At 34.5% G+C, this 24,104-nt stretch overlaps 1 protein-coding gene across 3 annotated transcripts in view; it reads left to right on the plus strand.

Annotated features, from left to right (window-relative positions):
- Window positions 1–24,104, plus strand: part of LOC116492857 (contactin-6-like) — a 142,107-nt gene that overhangs the window by 42,041 nt on the left and 75,962 nt on the right. For 2 of the 3 annotated variants that reach the window (XM_032193797.1, XM_032193798.1), the window contains 2 exons: window positions 12,389–12,515; window positions 21,047–21,222. In XM_032193797.1, coding sequence (XP_032049688.1) covers window positions 12,389–12,515; window positions 21,047–21,222 — 303 coding nt within the window. The remainder of the gene's footprint in view (window positions 1–12,388; window positions 12,516–21,046; window positions 21,223–24,104) is intronic. The other variant, XM_032193799.1, reaches the window with a different exon arrangement.

A 24,104-nucleotide genomic window follows, 5' to 3' on the forward strand; every position in this document is an offset into this window, starting at 1 on the left:
GTCCCTCTGTGAAAGCTCCCATCAGGCTGCTCAGAATGGAGATTGCCCTATCTCTATTTCTGCCTCCAGCCCAAGCAGTGACATTGTACAAAATTGTGCAGGACTCCATGGAGTGAGTTAAACTAAAGGAGGTCCTAAGCCTGGACTGGGTTTTCTGCTTGTGTTCTGACCTTTCTGGAAGGTTTCCAGGTGGGGAGAATGCACGAGGCTTAGATTAGTTTTTGTGAGCTTCTTGAAAGGAGAGGGAAAATGGGGCGTTTAAATGAAAGTATAGGCAAGGGTAGAAACCAAAATGTGCCTTAGGCATTAATTACAGTAGTGTCGAGGGATCTGTGTAAATCACAGCAGGAAAAAATTTGGTTTTGCAAAACAATGTTGATGATAACAAAGACAAAGTCTTGATTTGAAATTACAGCTTTCAAGTTCTGGATAAAGTAGAAACATTTTCTTTAGTAAATCATTCCTGTTTCTTCAAATTGCCAGATTACGACAAGTATTTAAAATAGAGGTAAAAGAAGGCAAGAATGAAGATAAAGAGATGCCAACCAGCTAAACTATCAATGACAATCAAATAGATACCAGAGAAGTGTAGATATAAATGTATTTTTTTTATAGAAAAGCTGTTCTGGTTCTGTTTTCCCTCTGGAAACATAAACATTGGAGACACCAGAGGACAAATCATACAAACTCTCCCCAAGTGGCAATTCATCCCATGCTTCACAGGCTCTTCTGTGGAGTGAGTACCTTGGGAAGAATGAACAAGGACCCCAAGAAAAACTCAGTGTTGGATTCTTCTCTTTGTAACATTGTAGCATTGGAATGAAGACTAAGCCATCAGAAAGGGAAACGGACTGCCTGAATGGTGTAACGTAAAGGCTCTCCACCTTACCATTTTTCCCTAGGTTTTTCAGCCTGCCGGTATCATCAGTGACATTTCCACCCACCCACTCCTGGACCCCAAGCTTAGCTGTGGTCGACTTGGCCCTGCCTGCTGAGCCCTTCCCCTCCAAAGGAGAGTTCAGTGCAGCCCTATCAGCCCGCATACTTTTTCTCCATTCAGTTGTGTTTTGTTTTGCTATTTATGCTGTCATTTTGCTGAGAATAGATTGGAAAAAAAGGTCATTTTTTACTTGAGTGGAAAAGAACAGTAATTTGACAGTAAGACATTCCTGGCTTGCCATACATCAGAAATGTTGATATTAGCCCCTTTAAAACAGACACTAGGGACAAAAATTGTCTGAGAACTCAATTGCTAGCTGTTACTTTCCAAAACATAAACATTTACAAAGTTTACAATGTTTCTTGCTTCTGCTAAATTTTAGGATGCCGTTACTGAAATGGCTTTAACTTCATTTGTGTTTGCTCAGAGAAAGATCATCATGAAGATATTAAATAGTCACAAAAGATGATGGCTTCAAATAGTGTCTTTTGGCTGATCTATAATCATTTGCTTTGGCAATTTTATTCAAGAACATTAGCACTGATCGCTTATGCTGTGTTCCTAATTATTTCTGAAATATTGTGCTGTTGTTCATGCTGAAATGCATAACGAGCAAAGCGGTAGGTTAGTTTGAAATGCAATGTTCTAACTGGTTTTTAATCAATGAGTGATAATGATAGCTTGTGTTTTGACTTTTACTGTTTAATTGCCAGTAATAAAGCAGAACTTTGTTGATGATATTTAACAGAGTTCAGTTTCATTTATCTCCATTTATTCTATTTATTGTAAAAGTGCCTGAGAGCTTTCAGTACTTGGCACAATAACAAAGTATACAGTGCAAATTATTTTTAGGTTGTCCAATATTTTCCACAATGGAAGGTTATAATACCCTTTTGTGGGCAGCTATTGCACTTCACTTTTTTTTCAGCAGGTGTTCAAAATTCAGTACGTCTAATGGTGGAGGGATGTTCCATGAAATCCCAATAAGATTTTTTCTGAGGTACAGACTTTTTACACCACTATTTACCTTCTGCTGCTTATGATAAGTGTTCATGGAAATACAAAGGACTAGGAAGGAAAGCAAGGAGATATTTCTGCTTGACCTGTGACTTTCTTGACTGGCTAATAATCAATTTTGCAATAGACAGTACCTGATATTTAGTCAGGAAAGACCATTTTTTAAGTTTAATTTTAAGTTCAAAATTTAGTTTCAGTCTACTAAAGGAGTGTCAATACTGTGACAACAAGCATATGAAAATCAGTCAGTCAACCCAATATATATGAAAATAATACCCTGTTTGATTAATCTAATTTAAATCAGGATCGTCCTTTGGTTTAAAAAAAAAAAAAAAAAAAAAAAAAAAAAAAAAAAAAAAAAAAAGTTATAAATATCTCTTGCATTCCTCTTCAATTATATGTAAGAAAATAAAGATCCTTTTAATCTTGTCTGGCCTGACATTATCTTAATTGCTTAAGATGATTTTTTCCTAGGATTTGATTCCCAAATTATCAATCATCTGTGAACAAGAAGGGAGTGGCAGTCTGGGATTTCATTATTAAATCTTCCTATGACCTAAAGATTTTTGCCATGGTGGTAATATCAGGTACAAAAATAAATTCTCTCAACATGATTTTCTTTTATTATCTTCATGATCTCTATTATTTTTAAGTATTATTCCGGAAGATAAACCTTTCTATCTACATGCAAAATCATTTCTGATGTCAAGTTATTACAGCTAGTTTCTGCTTTATTCATGCCTGTTATTTAAGCCTTAGTGGGAAAAGCTAACATCTATGAAGTAGCCATTTCATTCCAGTTATTCAAAGTAAATAAGCAAAATTTAAATAGCATGTACACACAGCTTAAACATCCACCTACAATTTAAGACCCCTATAATGGTGATTGTATCAAGCTTTCTACAAGGTCTGGGACTCATAATAATGAAAAAAAAAATACTACTTCACATTACAACATGTTTCCTATTGAACATAAATGGGAATTACAAAGCATGCCCTCTGGAAACAAAAGAGGAATCGTTGTTTGCTTTAGTACATTCAAACTATTTGCAAACTAGCCCTTTTCATCATTTCTTTTTCACTGCAATAAGGCTGGATTTTTGCTACTAAGTATCTGCCTGAAAATAATGCAGCTGTCATTGATATCCAATAGCTATTGTACATAGTTTTTGAACACCAAAGTATTTAGTAAACCAACTATCATTTACTATACATTATACAGCCAATATGAATAGAAGAGCAAATAGATGTTCTTAACAGTTCTCTTCCCTCTTTCCCTACAGTATAAATGTTGTGTGCACGTATTTCCTTGTAAGGATGTATATGTACTATACATCTACTTATGCAAATAAATATGAATAAATATATGTTACATAGCACAGTCTTAGAAGACTAAGAACAAATGGGGATTCTGTTGCTTATATTCTGTTCATTAGGGGTTGATCCAATGCTCACTGAAGTTTATGAAAGGCTTTCACTGACTTCAAAGCACTTTGGCTCATAAGTTGACTCTCTAAACAGGGAAAAGACGAAACTTGATGAGGCATGAAAATATATCTATCTACTGCCAGCTATAAAAATGTTAGCCAAACTTAACACCCTTCAGGATGCTGAATATTTTCTATACTGAAATTACAGTCTTGCTGGGGAAAAAAAAAAAAAAAAAAAAAAAAAAAAAAAAAAAAAAAAGTCCTTATAAATTCAATTGTACTTGATTTGTATTTTTCCAACAGATTACCCAAGTTTTCTGCCATCAAGTGGGAAGAGGGGTGCCACAAAAAGATTTATGTAAATGTTGTTGGAGGTTTAAAGGCTCAGTTCTCCCAGAAATTTCAGGCTAGCCAAGAATGTGGAGGGGGCAGCAAGCAGGGTAATAAAGCGTTTCATCCTAAGTCCTTGAAACCACTCATACAGTTTATCCTAACATAGAAAAAAAAAAAAAAGAGAAAAGAGATACAGGGCTATTCCTTCTCTGAGGCTTGCTCAGGATCTAGAGGAAGAAGGTGGTGGAGCAATTTCTTTTTGTCTCTATCTGTCTCCAGACACTGGATGGGAGCATAGGGGTGTAATGCAAGGTGCATAATGAAAAGACTGAAATGAGTCTGAAATAGAGCTTAAAGGTAGGAAGAATTTTACACAAAGCTTTTTTTTTTTTTTTTTAATTTTCCTTTCCCCATTTTAAGTAGCTTAAATTCTGTAGCTTGCCAAGTTGTTATGTACTCTTCCAAGTTACTACTTCACTCTGTCCCTGTTTCTACTGTGCATCTATTAAAAGTTGCAAATGGTATTTTGGAGTCATCACATAAAAAAACAGAGCTGACCAACACCAGCAGTGGTAAAAATTATCTGAGCTTGATTAAACACTGTCCTCTTAAGACAGTAAAACAAAAGCACAGTTACATTTTACACACACACACAAACACATACAAAGTTACAGAAGAACAAAGTGCTGGATTTATTTAACTGGCAGGATATTAAATGATATAGCTGTTATCTTTTCCTGTATTGTAAATTATTGAATTAAGCCTTCAGTCAGTTTGGCAACAGTGCCAAATGAATATTACAGCAGTACAATGCAGCAAACAGTATCTGTCATCAAATCTAGGCCTCACTTATAACTGAAATTACAGTGAACAAAATGCTTGTGCAGTAGATTGGAAAAGGTTCATTATTATTTATTCATTTTGCCTAGTAACACAAAAACTAATGAAATTTCATTGAGAAGAGTGCACGTCAAGATTACTATATATCATAAAGACACATCCCTCTAACTTTACTGTGGATATTTGTCTCTGTAATTAGATGTCTGTTCCACAATAGTTCTGAATCTGAAGGACATGGCCAAGTTCATGACATAAAACAAATCACCTGCACAAATGAAAAGGCTTCCTTTATCTTGTCTATATCTTGCACAATAGCACAAAAGCCTTTAGAAAATCTTTCCATAAAGACCATGAAGTCATGCACAGTTAGTGATTTTAACATTGTTACTTAAACATTTTTTAAAAAATAAAATATCACATTATTAATATAGTTCACACATTGGTATATTTATAGTCTCTATACCTATTCAAGGCATGGTATTTTTACACATAGCTTCACAATGAATTGTTTGTAAATCTGTGTTCATCTTTAGCCAAAAGTGTAAATTAGTGAAGCTCCATTGAATGCTATCCAGCGTGCACAACTTATGAGCAATTTTCTGACACTGTAGTTTGAAATTTGGGACTGGAGTCCTTCGGGAATATTTTGATTTTGTACTGAATTAAATTAATATCAGATAAATCCAAGGTTAGTTTGATTGTAATATTCAATATAATAATATGAGAGACATCAAATTTTGGCATTTAGAGATCTATCATTAATTATTTTGTAATTAGGATGTGTGTATCAGTTAGACCAAAATACAGATGTATAGTAAATTCACTGATACCCAATTATATTCACAGAAAGTTAGCTTAAAGAATTGGAGTAACACTTGTTATTATAATAGAAAAAATGTTTACTATTATAAATAGTAAAAAATGCTTGAAGCATTTGATTGTGACAAAAAACTTTTGTCAGTATGCATATTTAATTGAAAAAGGCTCATAATTCAAGAATATGATCATTTTTGCATAATAGTTATTACCTGTGAAATATTACACCTAATTTTACATATAAGGTTCAGGTAATCTTAACATTTGTGTATAGTAGTAATTAATACCATATTTTACACATTTATTCTTTGTTTTTACACCAAAGTACCTCAGGAAAATGTACAGTGTATAGCCTGTGTGTTGACATATTAGTCTCTGATCACCCTACCTACAACACCATACAGGCTACCATATATAAGGAAGTATATTGGAATATTTGAATATTTTTTCAAAAAATAAAGTTGAGAGGATACAGAATCATTCTTCTTGAAGATATTTAACTTTTCTCTGCCATTCACCAGGGCTGTGTTTCTCATATCACTTGCTTACACTCACTATTTTTTGAATGCACCACTAGCCTACTGAGGCTGTATCCCAGATGAAAGGACTGCCTTGCACTGTTGACTGTCATTTTATAGACAGCTTTATATATAACGTCTGGGCTCAAGCACCAAGCTTCAATTCATTACCAAGAGTTTTTCAGACTTCAGTAGGGCCAGGACTTCACCCCATGTGCCACCCTGACGCCTACCTTTCTCACCACTTCAGAGAAAGCTAAGTGTCTTTCTGGTTTGGGTGTCTGATGACAGAGACAATGTGGAATTTCACCACTACTCCCAATTTGACTTTTTCAATAGAAGCTGAAACTTGAAAGGAGCCCAGTGTCTCTAGAGCTCTGTACATCAGTGTCTGAAGGGAGAAAACACATGAAAGTTGAAGGCCCTTTGGGAAAATCCTAAAGGTTTTAGGTTGCTTCTGCCTGCTCAAACCTATAACATCTCTTCTAATCTCCCTTTCTCTGTGTGTAAGTCTCCTGGTTCACTCTCTGATTAAGAACTGAATGAGAGGGTGAGGAGGGATGCCTGCCTCCCATTGCCGATAAAACTGACAGCCTTCTGTCCTTTTTCCAGAATGCTTTCATGGACCTTTTCTCTTTCTCACTTTTTTTTTTTTTTTTTTTTTTTCCCATCTTCTCTTTCACTGTTAATATCTTATTCATCGCACTGATGTGTGTTACTCTAAGTTCATACTTTCCCGCTAGCAAACAGCATTGCATCCATTACCTCTCATTCTGTACCAGTCATGCTCCTTAAAGTCCTTGAGCTAGCTGGTCCAGGCTTTGGGTGAGGAAAATAATCATTCCATTCAGCTTCTGTCAAGATTCAATCAAAAGCCCCAGTGTTATTCGCAGAGAAAGACAATCACATTTAAAAATCTGTGGGCTCTATAAATTTCCCTCTCTTCAAATTAAAATTTACTGGTGTCTTAAGTTGTGAAGAAAACTAGATGGATTTTGAAGTCATTTGTATTTTTCATATTTTTTTCTACTTATGCTGTCACTACAAGGAGGAAGTCTCTAACTCACCTGCCCCATCCTTTTTGCTAGAACTGACAGGTGTTTTACTATGAAGCTGATTTAAAAGAGGCCTCTTAATCAGGTGTCAGCTTTGGCCCATAAAGTCATATTAATGTTTTGGATCAGATATGAGGCTCTATCTAAGGCACATTAAGAAAGATTCATTAGAAACTCACTACCCCTGGAATTTACAGCCTTCCTGGAACTTAATAGCCTGGATAAATTTATCCTTATCTGGTTTGCTTATGTGAATTATAGCAGTTTTGCATTTAGAATCTTTTTAGAGTGCAGGTTTTATCATTATTCTCATCTCTTTTTTCTTATGAAAGAACACACTAATATGCTAGATATATATCTGCCTAGGCAGCAGCAAACCCCTTTGTGCCTATTGCATGACTCCAAGTGAAGAAAGAACAGCCCTGGTCCATCACTTTCTTGGAATTCTTCTGGCTGTCTCTTCTACAGCACTCAGAACAAAGGACTCCTAATCTCTGATTAGCTCCAGAGAATCATGGCAACTGAAATAATCACAGGAACTGAAAATGCTGCATGCTTTGGAGATCTAAGACCAACAGAACTGGACATTTCTGGTCCTTAAACAATAAATACTCTTGAGTTTGTCTACTTGGAGCAGATTCAATCAGAAATAAAATAATAATAATAATAAAGTCCAACATGGTCTATTTTTATTATTTATTTTACAAATGCAGCATAATGTCTTCCGAGACACTTTCAGTTTCACCAAGAAAAAGCTGTCCAATATTACTGGGCAGTTCTGGACAAGAAAAATGGTCCACTTCAATGGTTTGCAATGTTGGTCTACCAAGTTATTTATATGTATCCTACAGAGTGGGATACAGCCTGAGCTGCACTCTGGCTGTATTGCCTGGTATTTCCAGTGGAGCAAATGCATCATAAGAAACTAATTATGAAGCCAGTCAGTGTCATACAGCAGGAAAGAACAGTGAATACGATTTGGGTAAAATTAAATTGATTAAGTGTAGGCTCCAGATGTGTATTCCATTCTCCATGTCTGGGAGAGACAGTGCATAAGCACTTTAATATTTATTGTGACTGACGGAAAATTCTTTGATTACATTTGATATAACTATCAGAGCCCAGTATAACTAACCACTTCCCATAACGCAGTGAGAGGAAAGCACTATGATATCCTTTGTTGATACATAATTATGAAAAAATAGGCTCCCTCCTCTTCTGCTGGCTGTGTTAATCCCCACATTGGCCAAAGACAATATCATATAATGAATAAAGGAATGTTGTTTCATTTTCATACTTTAGATTTGAATTCAGACTGGCATAATTATGGTCTTTATGGAGATCAAACTGATTGGATATCATAAAGAAATACATTTCATAATAAGAGTTTATATTTGCCTTCAGTCACCATGCTGAGGACACAGGCACAAGTTTTATGTATGGAAATGATACATTTAATCAAATATTCATATTCTAATTGATTTTTTTAAATATATGAATTATTTAATTCCTAACAAAAGCAAAGAGTACTAAGATTTATTTGTCATACATATCTCTGGATAAATCGTGGTGACTTGTTGTGAATCTGGAGAATGAGGGAGAAATATATGGCCTTTCTCTACACCAAATGCAAAAGGATGCATCAGGAAATTAGAAATGACCAGTCTGACCTTTCATATAAATAAGAGATGGACTCACAGTATACCATTGGCTGTAAAGTGCACATCATTTCTCACAAACATGATGGTATTCTCTGTTGCAGATCAGGCAGCAAGAAAAGGATATTAAAGAAAAAAAAACAAAATGATAGCATGACGCCCCTTTTACGAAAAGTAATGGACAATATTTTTTGTGATAGTGGCCGAAACATATCTACCATAGAGGAGCTGCTAAGATACATGTAAACAACTATGTCCTTATTCCACACTGTTCTGTATTAAGGACTCTGAAAGGGATACAAGAACTAAGACTTTCAAAACTCTGCAAGTGACAAATGACCCTAAATTCCATTTAGTACTCATAATGAGAATTTAATCCAGATTTATCATTTTTTTTTTACACTTTTATCAACTAAAATAGGGATTTTCACATATACCAGGTAACTTGCCACAGTTAATCTCAGTCCCACATAGCTAGATCAATTTTGAAAATGGAACAAAGATCCCAAAGTCATTTCATTGTTTTATAAAAGCTTTTCACTGGTTGTTGTGGGAATGTAACAAGAACAGGCTAAGTAAATTAATTCAGAAGGGAAGAAAACTCATACAAGAGAAAAGACAAGTCAAAGGATCATTTGTAGAAACAGCAAAAAAGATCCCTCAAAATTTGTCAAGTGAATAAAAATAAAAGAGACCTTTAACTACATCCAGCCACCATCTCTGAGAGTAGCTCTGCTTCACACCTCATGGTTTGCTGAAGAAATTGTATTCTTCTTCCCACAGTAAGACTCCCATGAGAAGTATAAGAAATTCTGGTTTGCTTTATTTATATCATTTGATTGTGAAAGAGAGGAAAAATAATTTGGGGTCCGGAGTCAATTCTGGGAGATGTCTTTCTGATTAAACTGTTGGCGCTATAAGATATGAGCTATTTATTCTTCCTACAGTATCTCGCTCTATGACTAAAGTCCCCTGGCAGAACAAGAATATAAAGAATAAAACAATTATGAATTTAAACTTCAGATTGAGCTAAGGGGTGAAATGCGTGCTTATCTTTAGGATTTCAACAAGCCCACCAAAAGCAAACAGTTAAGGCAATATCGTCTTGAATATAGTTGAGTTACAACTTCTTTTATTGGGTTTCTTTTATATTTTCTGAGATTTTCACCTGTCTGCAGAAGTTATGGATAAGTCAGGAAATATTTGGAGCCTACTCAAAGTTTGCATATAGCCTGCAAAGTTCAGCAGAATGAAAAAGTTATGGAAATTGATACTTTTTATGTGATTTACTGTATTTTATGCTCTGTTATGTCACTTATAACATCACATATAATATTCAGCCAGGTTTAATATTGTACCTTCAAGCCACTAGCTCATCTCAGCTGTTTTACTAGCCTGACTTTATATCCTAAACTGAAAGGATGTATTTTCTTTTTCTAGTATGCCCACGTTATTTCCTCTATAACACAAGATATTCTTAAAATGAGATGTGTCTATCCAAACAGCTATTGTGGTATAAAACAAATCAATCTTTTTGGACTGCTACTTTGAATTTTACTCCAATTCCCTTGAAGGCTATTTCTCACTGGTATCGTTCATGAAATCACACAACTGGGCTGACTTTCTGAGTTTCTGAAGGATACACAGTGTAAGCTGGGTAATAGATATGTAGGAGTAGGCATCTCCATTAAGATACACACAAAACATTACAGTTATAAGGTGCCATCTTTAAAAAGGATTCTGGTCAAAAAAAGCCAAAATATATTAAAAATATATATATATATTTGATCATCTATATCTAAAGTTTTACCAGATGTTCTTTGCTTTAGATCCAGCAAAGTAGAAAAGTTTGACTACATTCATCAGTAGAAAACAATTTTACTAATAGAAAGATGGGTTCCGATTTTTTCAGGTTTAGCTGAAAATATTTCAGAAATGAAATGGATATAAAAATAAATAAATAAATAAATAAATAAAATATTATATTTTTATGATTATATATTCTTATTCTCACTTCAGATGAGTCAAATTATTCATATAGTTCCACGAAAAACATCAGAAAAACATCAAGTGTCAAAAAAGATGGGAGCAGACAATGGTGCTGACCTGGCTTTTTTTTTTCAAATTTAGAAGAAGTAGATTGAAGTGGTTGAAAAGTACAAAAGCACATGAATATGTATACAGCTGACAGCCAATACAAAGGATCTGAGTTTTGAAGTGCATTGTGTGCAGTCACTTATGGCCCTGAAGAAGGCACTCGGGTTGATGTGGTGCCAGTGGCTGGAGCTGATCTGGCTGGGGTGAAGCTGGGGGAACTGCCTGGGGGCGCAAGCTGAGTTAATGCATCAGGATGGCTGATTCTCTTTAGGGATGCAGGAAGACACTCTGCTGGTGTCAGCTGAACGAGATCTATTTGCAGCAGCTGAGAAAATCCTCTAGGAGTTACAGAGCTATAGAGCAAGAAGGTTGCACTTGGCGATCCATGTCTGAAATGAAGACAGAAGGTGGGGTGAAATAGTGACCCGCAGGAAGTGTGTTGTACCTTCCTTCTCTCATTACTGATGAGCAGATAAAATAGGTGAATAAAACCAGACACAATTACTGCCACCATTTATGTTTCTTCTAGAACACAACTGTATAGCTACTAATTTTTGGGTTCAGCTCTCTTCTTCCCAGCTACCTGTGTCACTACTGCAAACTTGCTGGATCTCTTGAATTTGTGCATGATATGTGAGAAATTGAGTATGGTCCAGTTGCTAAGCTTTATTGAAAGCTTTGAGAGCATTTATTTGTTCTGTCACTACTATTCTGTGACAAATCATTTCATCTCCATGAAAGTTTTTCTGCAAGAACCTCTGAGACTGAGGAAAGAAATCGGTCTTGCCCCAGCCCACGTGTCTGTTGTGCCTTTGTGTTTTCAAGCTCTAATTAGACTCTGTGCATTGCCAGGGGGAAAATGCTCTAGTGAAAATACTTGATGAATTTTCAACCTTTATTTTATGCTACCACTCTTTAAATAGAGAGAGAAGAAAAAATGTAAACCTGAAACCAAGCCAGCTAAAGTATACAAAAACAATATTAAACCAAAGGAGAGGCCAAATGGCCTAAATAAAAGGCCAGAGAAGAAGGAAATGATCAATTTCCTTAGCTTTTGATGTGACCTTCTGGACCCACCACCAGAAAGAGAGGCCAACTGGCAAAGGAAAGGAAAGCCTAGGACCAGAAAGCTGCCACAATGTGCCTTCTGGTCTAGAAGCTATTTGCTTGTCAGCAGGAAGTGCTCACTATCCCTCATGCTATTTGCTCTCACAGGCCATAGGGCTGTTTTGCCAGACTTTTAAAAGACAAACAGTCTGTCTTTCAAAGGATGGCATGAGAATGACATAGCCACTTCACCAGGTGATCAGGGAGGTACAATCTCCAAACACACAAAGCCACACCGTTCTTTTCTGCTTCCAGTCACAATCTAAACCATAAGTATGAGGTAGATGGGGGAGATTTAATAGATGTCCATATAATTTCCATAGAAGACATGCAAATAAGCTAGTCTTCACTGTCACTTGCTTAATAAATCACCAACACCTGGGATATGTGATTTTATTATCATTCGGGTTTGAAATATTTCCTACTTAACAGCAAAATGTCTGGAGGTGGACTCTGTGCTGAATATACAAGCAGACCTTAACATCTGACCAAAAGAAAAAGACACCAAAGGACACTTCTATGTATAAGGACACACTAAAGATGCCTAATATCTTAAATTATTGTTTTTCTTTTTCAGGGGAAGAAAGTCTACATGGTCCTATTTTTATTCAAGAGCCACATGATATCACTTATTCCATGGGCTCAGCGAATCCAGAAATCCTACTGAACTGTACAGCTAAAGGATATCCACTCCCTTACTACAGGTGAAGTCAACTTTTGAAAAGTCCCATCTGGCTTTAAATCTTTTAACAGTTTTATTTAGTCATAGAAGGTCAGGTGTACCTCAGTGTGTGGCAAGTGCTCATGGCAAGAGTGACAGTAGCTAGAAAGCATGGTTGCACTTCTAGGCTTTGGGGCTGGGTTTGTTTCTTTTCCTCATTGATTCCCCACATCGAGAAACATTTAGCCAGCAGCCCAGGGAAAAAATTGTGGCTCCAGTTTTCTGAAGTTACTAAGATAGGAGTATAGTACTTACTAGGACCTCAACTTTGTTACTTCCAGGAGAGAGAGAGAATCTTTTGACAGCCTGCAGGCCAGATGTAATAGGTGATGTAATGAGAAGAAGATCCTGCAGCTGAGGTTGCATATAGTACTGGTCACTTGCACATAAAACTGAAATAAGTTCACATTCATTGTTTTTATTTCAAAAATAAAATCTCTCCCTATACATTAAACTACATAGGTATGGCATTACATCATTTGAAGCCTGCTTGTTAGAAATCTGAGAAGAGGAAGAAAATAGTGAAACGTTAAAAGCTACATGAGTATAGAAAATTTGAGGAATGAAGGAAAAATATTTTTGCTAGTCTATAGTTAAGAAAATTGACACAGTAGAAGAAAGCACATCACTGAAAATTGTCCCCATAGTATTTTAAAACCTACAAAATTACTTCTGAATCCACAGAACAGCTGTGACAAATGGAAAAATGGAGATGCTGTGCATCTGTATTTGCTAAAACTTTCTGTACATCTATAAATGCTAGGAAAGCAAAAGAGCAACATCCTTGCCCATTTCTAATTCTAAGATTTCATGTATATATTTATAGTGTTTATCTAAAGAAACAGCAAGGCACAACTCTGATAACTAGCTTACAACACTCTGCAGGCTCACTTAATAAAACCTCAGTGCACAGGAATGTTTGCTTATTGAATAACTATGGAGTCATCTTTTAAAATGCAGCTTGTTGTGCCAAGGATTTGGAAACCTGAGTCTAATAAGAGGAAAAGCTGTATATCTAGGGAAAAAATAAAAATAAAATAAAATATATAAAAAAAAAAATAATAAAAAAGTCTGGGAAAAGGAAAGTAAAAAACAAGAAGTAATTCATTCAAGATATGAAAAAAATATATATATATATATCCTACCAAGTACTTAGACAGCATTTCTTCAGTAGCTTTTAATTGTTCACACAATTCCTCTGTACTGTACCACTGCTAATTATGAACTTGGCTTTTGTGCTTCATGTATTAATATTTTTCCAAATATTCTGCCAGTAGAGAAATGCTTTATCTTTTTTTCACAATGTAACGTCTATTTATATAAGTAGAAATCCTCACCCAGATCCCATCCCATTCATTCTTGCAGTTTTCAACATGAACATCCATGGTTTCATGTCATCCATCTGTTTCATATCCAGTTATATAGGCAGCTTCCTCAATGACCTGTAAAAGTTATTAATTCACTTATTCCACCCATGAACTCCACACATCCAAAACGAGTAGTAACAGTAGATTTCATTAGGCATGTGAGCTATGAAATCTCCTCCCATCAGGCATCAAATAGTCCTATCTTCCCTTCCACTTTCTTATGCTTTCTTACTGTCCATTAACTAGATTCACTTTTTCTTTGCCCTATAAGGACATTTTGCAACACCTCAGTTACTCTAGTAAGACCAGATCAACATCTGGGGATGTATCCTGAACCCTCTAGGTCAATTAGAAGTTACCATACCATCGCTGCTGCTGTTACAATTTGGGAGTTTTTCACCATTATTTGAAAGGAACAGGAAGCCTTCAGCATATTTCTTTGATTTCAGTAGTCAGTTTTATCAGATAAGAATCAAGCCCATATATTTAAAGTTCCAACAATTTTAGATAAATCAAGCACAGTATGAAATTTTAATAATATCCTTTGCTGAGTGATGGAAAAGAACTGCAAGGATTATAGCAAGACATTTCTTTGATTCATAACTACAGAACTGCTACGATAGGAATAAGGTTATACCCAAGCTAATTTGCTATTTAGCACCTTTTTGCATAAATAAATATGCTGATTAGAACCTTTAATTTAAAGAAAAATGCTTAGCATTTTCTGGATAATCTTATTTTTTTTTTTTAATGTACTGTATTACATTCTTCTTAAAGACTCGTTAAAGATAGCAGTGACCTTTTGCAACTTGATTTCAAAATCTTGTGTGTCTGGCAAGCATAATACAAGAATTGTATAGGACTGAAACAGGCATAATGATGAAGTGACAAAAAATGAGAGACTCTGATTTCCTCTGCTGTAAGTAACAGAGAACATAGATCTGATTACAATGGAAACAAAAATAAAGATAGAGAAATGTCTCTAAAATCTGTGCATATGTTGGGAAATCTAGATAAATATCCTGTTAAATACCATCATAATAATCTACATTCTCATCTTCTCTACAGTCAATTTTTTTTTTTATTTTTTTTTTTTGTAATATCAGGTACATTATTTCTACTCTTTCACTGTGCAATAGTGGTAGTAAATACAACTTTTCAAACTAGATTTATAAGTAATAAATTTTAGTTATTTTTTTACATGCTATTCATGAGCATATCACTGTTCCACATTTTCTTTCCATTAAGTCATTCTAAATCATTCAGTTTAATAGTTAAATTAGCTAGCCTTCCTCCGCACTGGGGGGAAAAATAAATAAATAAATAAATAAATAAATAAATAAATAAATAAATAAATAAGTCACGTGGAGCTTGTCAAACAAGTGTTTTCTTCAGTATTTTGACATTTCTCATTCAGTCTCATTCAGTCCCAGGTGTTAGTTCTAATTCATTACATTTTTTTCTGAACTTAGGTTCAGTATTCTGTATAATCATGTAAGCTAACACTTTTATGCAAGTTTGAAATCAATGTTTTAGGTTTTTTTCCCTCTCAAAATCTACAGAGAGAAGTCAGTTGCACAAATGAAGAAATCCAGGGACAGCATAAATGCTATTCATTAGAGAGCAATCTTAATCTTTCAGCATAACTTAGAAAGATGCAGTAAAATATGACAAAGAGATATAAATTTAATCCAAATCAAAGTACCATTCAACATAACTGTAACAATCAAATAAAAGTGAAGGGAGCAGAGGCACAAAATCTACATTAATTTCTAATGTAATAAAATATGTTTATAAAAATTGTATACAATTTTAGAGTAATTCCCCATAACTCCAAAAATACTTTTATCTTATTCATACCCTTGAAAAAACAGTGACAATCCTTCTATACCAAGGACACCAAGAATGGTATACTTGTTCACTAAAATACTATCCCTTGAGTCATTGCAGATTCTGCTTCAAAAATGAAGTAAAACTAAAAACCCCTCCAGCCTCTGTTGTCTTGTTCAGTCAATAGTTTTAAAACTTTCTATTTTCAGGCTTTTCAGGCTTCTATGCAAATAGTAAAAAAAATAAAATAAAAAATCAACTGTGTCTCAGAAGACTTGGCAGGACATGTTCTTTTAGAATGTAAATAACTTAAGAAACATGGAACATGGAACATTTAATGAAATCTTAAAAAATAAATAAACGAATAAATAAGTATTTTATAGCAGCACCCTGAGAAGATAATTCATAGAAGATAATTCATAGAATCATGTGTGCATATAACCATGCTATACATGCCTTTTTAATTTATTTCTATATGATTTTATGCAAACTAAGATTGGGTACAGTCTATTTATTTTTACATTTATAACTTATTTTTTCATATTGGTTCTCTAAGATACACAATTGAAAAATACACATAAAATCCAGTTAGTAATGAGTTATGTGGAATTAGGAGTAAGTGTGGGAATAAATAAGAAGTGCCAAACACCTTTATGACTCGGGGTCATAGATGCTGCTAAGATGTTGTTTAGATGCTATTATAGTTTTGTGATAGGCAAAGAACAAGGTAGTTGGAGGAGAAGGAGATCACAACCTTACCCAAAACTCATTGAAGTACATTGAAAGTACAGTTGATTCTAAAAATCAGTTATGGTGGAAGTCTATAAGAAAACAGGGCAGTGTAAGTGAGACAGTCAGTCTGGAGATTGGTCCTACCTCACTTCATATGTGCCTTTCAAAGTCAAGACTCTTGAGATCCTCATACTCCAGGGAACTTGGTCATTGCTTGCTTATTGTAGAAACTCTCTTTAGTTGGAAAACTGAAGGAAAACAGCAAGCAGAGTCTTTTAAGCCCATGTAGAGGGATTTTCCTTTATTAAGTTCTATTCTTGACGATCCTTTTTAATTTCCAAAAACCCCTGCTGTGCTTGCCTCTCCCTTATTTGTACCAGAGAGAATTCTACTTGAAATGGTCAGGTTGGAAATTATCATTCCATTGTTCTTAAGGAGAGAATGAGCTATGCCTCCCAAGTGTCAATCAGCCTTAGGTAAATATTTCTTCTTTTAAGTAGAGCTCCACTAAGCATTAAAATAATAATTTGAAGGATCTAAATTAACAATCTCCATAGAGATTACTCTATCAAAAGGGGATTTCCGCCTCAATAAAAATCTGATTTAGATATCAGTTTTTATTGATTTTCTCAAAACAACCATGCAGAATGATCAGAATAAATTTATGGGGTGGTTCAAAACAATCAAACATTGTTTATTTTATTTTGTTTGTTTTGCTTTGATGAAAGCAACCTTTCTTCCTTCTGGTGGCTTACATTTGCTGGGATATTGTGAGAAAGGAAAAACTCCTCTCCTCTGTATCATACAAAAAGTAGTTCAAAATTAGGGAAGGAATCAAGTAAGAACTTCCAGCTATGATGACTTTGGTACAGAATCATGACACAGCCATGCGTTCTTTGTCATACTTCCAGAATTTTACACGTAGAGTTGGAGAAAGTACTTTTCTTTCAGCAGGAAATTCTATTAGTCCTAAATGTATCTTTATCTAAAGGCAAGCAGAAAAGATTAATGAAATATTGCATTTGAATTTTTGCATGTTGTATCAGTGGAATCTTTTACTAAATTCCTTAATTTCTTCAACATGTCTAGTTTTCTTTATATATATATATACTAAAACTGATGAACCTTGATATTTCATTTCCAAAACAGTCACATCTTCTGAAATAAAATGCTTCCTTTTTCTAAAGAGTTTCTATGGAACATTACTCTTTTCCAGATTCATTAATCATAAAAATGGGACTCACTTAATTGTAGCTACTTGGCCATTCCATAGCATTGTATAGTATTCTTACAGACATGATTACAAATTTCCTGGTTAATTATTCATTTCTCAGAAAACATAATCTTACATCAAAAAAAAAAAAAAAAAATATTTCCTACTGAAATGTCAGAGATCACAGATAACCAAATTTATCTCATTGAAACAAATTCATACTCTGAAGTTCAGTATTAGCCCTATGTTCACCTGTTATTTTGTAGTGAAGCACTGGATTGCAAGTTGGATGTCTTGTGCCGACACATTTTTCCCATAAGGCAGCATTCCAGGCTGAGGACTCTCTTCAGCTCTGATGCATTTACTTGAACACGGGTCAGTATGTAGGTGGTAGCACCTAGATCATGGCCTAGAAGAAATTCTACTCAGAGAGAACAAGGAAAGTTTAAACACCAGAGATATCTCTGGGCATAGAGCTTGATAAACAATATATGTGAAATTAAGCATATTGACATTTCTCATACAAGTCTCAAGAATATTTGTTATCTGCAAATATTTCTAATATTTCACCATTTTTATGAGTGTGATGTGCTGTTGCCTTCTTTGAACGTTTTTAGCTAGTAAACAAATTCTCCTTTTCTGCTTGGAGACAAAGATGGTTTGAATAGCAAATCATAATGATATAAGTATTAGAAAATCATATTTATTTTTACATAAGTGGACCTGAAATGATTTGACTGCAGTGTTTGCTAGAAGTAAGTTCCCAATAAGTCCAGTATCAAATATTTAACATAATCCAGTGGCTTGGAAGAATGTTTTTATACCATTATATTCAAATATATAGGCAAAGTATAATGTAATAAATTGGCAGTGAAAATTTTAAGAAGAGAGGACAAGAGAAAACAGACCACCTATTGCTTGAGATCTTTAAATCTCAATAGGATTGTGGAGTTCCCACGTATAAGCTTCCAAAGCTTTTAACTCAATGAGGAATTTATTAGGAATACTTTATGACTGGTGTTCTATAGAAAAAGATTTTAAAGCAAAAAGATAAACTATTCTATTAATGTATAGAACATAGTTTGGGGTTTTGTTTGTTTGTTTTGCTTTTAATGTTTAGACATTTTAATGTGATTTGAGAAGTGTTACATTTATTGGGAACTATTGAATTCATCATCAGAATCAACGGTTGAATGAAGAATTTCAAGTAAATATGTAGGCAATCCAAGCTTTAACATGTTAAAATTTTCTCTATAGAGCTCTTCAAAGATTTCTATGTTTTAGACAGCATACTGCAGAACACACAGTCATTAAATCATTGTCTATCACATGAATTCATTAATTCTATTCTTTTAGCGATGTAAACATATTAATTAGGAAAAAGCCCACACCAGGAGATGAACCCCTGATCTATATGCACAGTTTAATAATCATTGCACCGTGGTGATTAGAATGATTACGGGGATACTGTGAAGAATTCATTTGCAGCAACTAAGCCAACAACTTTACATTTGTTTTGAAAAACAATTATAGAGCTTAATTGGGAGCCTTGTAATGATGACAGTAGTTATTTCAGTGATTGATTCTGAAATTAAAGAGAAATGGCAAATTAAATACCAGAATATCCTATATTAGAAAATTGAAAGGTCTAGAGAGTATGCACTGTATGTAAGTTCTGAAATATAGCAAAATGCTGGCACTGACACAGAACAGCGCTCCATAGGAAAGGCTCATTGAGGGGCGCTGGCTATGATTTTTCTTACCTTGGGGAGAAAAAAAAAAAAAAAGTGAAAGCAACCAAAACATCAGCAAAAAAATAGACCAAAAAAAAAAAAAAAAAAAAAAAAAAAAAAGGAAACTATGACAAAGGAATAGAACTGAGGTGCACAAAGGTCAAAAATCAGCTGCAATGGGTAGGAAGGGAGAATTAGCGATGGTCTACTGCTGCTTCTAAATTTCTTAATGTTAATGCATTCATGAAAAAGGAGGCAGAGATTAGCTAAACCAGATAAATTATTTAATCTTACTAGAATTTGTTCACAGAATTCAATTGATTTCATATTTTAATCAGTCATTTTTCATCCTTGAAAACAAGCATCCCTTAAAAGGTCAGGATCTTTGTTTCCTCTGTACAAATTTGTCAAGATTTCCCTTGGAACACGGAGTTGCATTTCACAGCACTATTTGAAAATCTCCTTCTGACCATGTAAGAGAAATGTCTCAGGGTGTCAGAAGTAAAAAGCATTGTGCTGTATATCCAGGTCCAATCTTCCAGGACTGTAGTTATGGTGCAAGTTTGCCTCGAGTTTTTATCTGTTCAAAGTAGTCTGCTACACTTCCAACCCTGTCAGTAAGTTCATAGTTCATCTCTACATATAAGAAGAAATTCATTTTTTTTTTTTTTATATATATATAATACTATGATCCTTCAGTTAGCTAACATGGAGACAATTCTCCTCTTTAGAGGACTCATCAGCATCATGCTCATTTAGGTCAACAGAAGAAATTATACAGGCTGAAGAGATGGTGATGGTATGAAATTAGGAGAAGAAAAAAAAAATCTTGGTTATGTAGTTTTACGATTTCTAGCAGTGTAATTTGTGGCATAAACATGCCCAAAGCTTGTAGATGTCAGTGTCTGAAGACCTTCGTTTTTCCTTTGGGCCTCATGTGGGCAATGAAAATTCCACCCTTATGTGACTAAAGGTAAAGCCACAAAATTTTCCTAATCAAAACAGATAATAATTATTTTCTTTGAAATAGAAACTTTATTTTGACATTTGTAAATAGCTGTGTAATGCTGCAGATACAATCTGTTTTCTACCTAACAGACTAACAGAGACAAATCATGCTTTAAAAAGGCAGCATTTTCATCATTAAACTATCAGGCTTAAAATTGCTGTACAAAAAACTTCTTTCCCTGCTTTCTTCTGTCCTTTGAAGTATAATCCTTCTTGGTTTATATTGCCACATCATTTCTGTAACTAAATTTCTGACATCATTTGTAAGGACTGTAAAACACATTTGGATACCATCTATATTATAAAAAAAATAAGGTAGCTTCAGTCAAGAAATATGCTGTAATCCCAGTTGGATGGATAACTTAGTTTGTATGAATAAGTTATAATTACTTTTTCTAGACATTTGGTGAACACTGGTGACTAGCATAAAAGCAGTAAAGATTTTTCAAAGAACAGAATTAGTGATATCATCAAAATTGATATAAGAAGCAATCTTGTGTGAAAAATGATATAATTTTGTGATATTTAACTACATTTTTATCGTTACAGGTATGTTACAGCACGCTACTTAAGATAAATATGAATAGGATCTGTAAATTATAAGCATAATTTGATTTTTTTCCCCTCAAAGGTGGAAGCAAAATGGCACAGATATTGATCTTACCATGAGTTATCACTACAGGTTGGTTGGAGGCAGCTTGGCAATCAATAACCCACATAAAAAACAGGATATGGGAACATACCAGTGTTTGGCCACAAATTCATTTGGAACAATTCTGAGCAGGAAGGCAAAGCTTCAATTTGCATGTAAGTTGGGAAGATCATATTTATTAGTACATTATTTTCTGATTAATTCTGCAAATGAATGGTAATATACTGAATAATTAAAGCACCATTAAAGATTCTGTTCAAAAGGTTTGGCTAACTTCAGCAGTGCTTTTTTTTTTTTTTTTTTTCTTAAAAAATATAAAAAAAATCTAGTAAATATTAATAAAATAACCAGACATCTGAAAATTGCTAGCCCTCAGGAACAGGAATAACTTTCTGAAAACTGAAAGGTAAAGGAAGGTGAATGTAATTATTTTCACTTAATAAAGGTGTTTCTTTTTAAGACAGTGTTTTCTTTGCTACATAGCAGGTAGTTACAATTGTGGGAAGGAACATGTCAAAAAATTAGTCTTTCCATTTTCTATAACATAATAATATCCAGCAGGGTCATAAAAGTTTTGTACCTCCAATCGCCACATTGACATTTTGTTACATTAACAGAGCAAAAAACAGTCTCTTTCCTTACAGAGTGCAAAATGATGCTTCTATGGCTCTAAAGTGTTTTGTATTTCAGCTCAATTGGATAAAGCCCATTTGTTGTCTTGAGCCAGTTTAAATCTTGTTTTAGGTTTGCTCTCCATTTCACTTATTCACAGCTTCACAACCTTCTTCACAATATTTGTATGTGGTAACTGAGTTGTGTGGATGTCCTGAGGAAACAAACAAACAAAAATAAATAAAAAAGAGAAGAGAAGAGAAGAGAAGAGAAGAGAAGAGAAGAGAAGAGAAGAGAAGAGAAGAGAAGAGAAGAGAAGAGAAGAGAAGAGAAGAGAAGAGAAGAGAAGAGAAGAGAAGAGACCTACCACTTAAAAAAAAAAAAAAAAAAAAAAAAAAGTGTTATTTCCATTCCATTTTCTTTGATATAAAAGTCTGAGCTGTCTGTTGCTGGGAGAAAGCAATTGTTTTCAACCTCATTAATAAAACATATGTCTAAAGCCAACCTTGTGTCGCTATTTCAGACACCAGCAAATGTATTAATTATTAATCTTGTTCCATTTCTCATAGCAAATCTCATGTCACAGGGGTTATACAAAGGAGACATTAGAGGTCACAATGGTTCACAGACTCTCTTTTAGTGGAGCAGATCAAATGGTATATCACTAGTATCTCATTTAATAATGTTTTATTCTGAATTTCTCAAAGAGTGTTTGATTCCCAGGAGCGGGTCAAATGGAAACTAAAATTTTGATTAATTATTTTTTCACTTTTTCTGAAACATTTCTGCAAGCCACTTTTTCTATATGGGATTTTTTTTTCAGGACTTGGAGATAAAAAAAATATTCAGTTAAAGAACAAATGCCATTTTAGAAAGAAGCAAGAATAGATGGACTCATAATTATCTGTGGAATCTGTAATCCACAAGGAAGCAAAATAGGCCAAGATGGGATTCGGGAAAAGACTTAATAGAAAAGGAACACCTTCAAATGAAGACTCAAAGGAGGTATAAGAAAAGTAAAAGCAAAAATTTTTAAAGGATTATCTGTGAAAGACAGAAGATGAAAAAGCTCCAGTGATTGTTCAGCATGTCAGATTACTCTATAATTTCATCTTTTTCTGAACAAGTCTAACCCTGACTCAAGATCCTGGAAGCACTTTGGTTTACCACTCATATCTCTCCCAGCCAAGAGAGAACAACCAAGGTGCACCAGCTCTTAGGGTCATAAACAGCTCTTCTAGCCAGCAGTCCTTTGAGTAATACCTAATTTCCCTTCCTTCCCATGGTTCACGCGTGTTTACTTCTGCCTATAAGTGGTTCATAAATGGAAAATTATGGAAAATTGTCTTCTTTTAACTCTGTAAGGATAAAGGTTTGGAGAAAGCTGAAAGAGTAAAAGAAGGGAAAGAAAGGTTACATGGGAAAGCCTCAGTGGTGTGGACATTCCTCTGTCAGGATGCTGGTTCGTGTTTGCCTGTACAGCCACAAATGCATACCTGATAGCCTTTTTTTTTTTTTTTTCCAAAGAGAAACTAATCAAGCTTTTTAAATTATTTTTATTTATTTATTTATTATTTTTGTACAGTTGGACCAGCAGATTTACAGCCTTTAAAAAGCTTTGTGAGACTGAGGTTATTAAGGCTCTAAACACGGGGGTGCATCTTTCCATGGAGAGCAAGGAGGTTCTCCAAGGCCTTCTGGCAACAGCCAGATCCCTGTGGACAGGGATCTCCACTAAGACATGAAATCTGAAAGAAATCACGTATGATTTCTGGCCATCCTGAGGCAAAGCATATTCCAATGTCATTCAGTTGATGACTCTTAGCAACTACAGAAACTGTTTGCCAGAAAATGGACTTTGTCAATGGCATTAAGTATTTTCAGATGTTAAAGCTAGGTCTTCAATACTTTGTGCTGGTAAAGTATTCCATCTGAAACACTTAACTCCCTAATAGCTCAATGTCTCATGCCAATATAGAACAATCAAAACAGGCTAAATATCAAACAGTTCCTTTACTTAGGCTTCACATCCCCACAAAGACACTTCCTAAAGTTACTGCAGCGAACAGTTCACAATAACGTCAAGTCTCATTTGTCCACAACAACAGAAAAACCTATAGCTATCATCTTGCTTTAATCCTTTAGCTCTTAACAGCAACCATATAGTGGTAAATATATTCCATTTTACAAAAAGTGTATTATTTTTCCATTGCCAGTGACATGAGTTTACATCCTTTCCTATATAAAAGAGACAGGACAGACAAATTGAAACTTGTCATTTGCATTTGCAAACAAAAATCCAAAGGAAAATGCTTCAGCTCAATGGTATTACTGTGAAACTATGAGTCTTAACTTGTCTTACCAGAAAAAAAAAAAAAAAAAAAAAAAAAAAAAAAAAAAAAAAAAAAGCACAGTGCATGGGAAA

This window comes from Aythya fuligula, chromosome 10 (genome assembly GCF_009819795.1).
Source record: "Aythya fuligula isolate bAytFul2 chromosome 10, bAytFul2.pri, whole genome shotgun sequence".
Taxonomy (NCBI): domain Eukaryota; kingdom Metazoa; phylum Chordata; class Aves; order Anseriformes; family Anatidae; genus Aythya; species Aythya fuligula.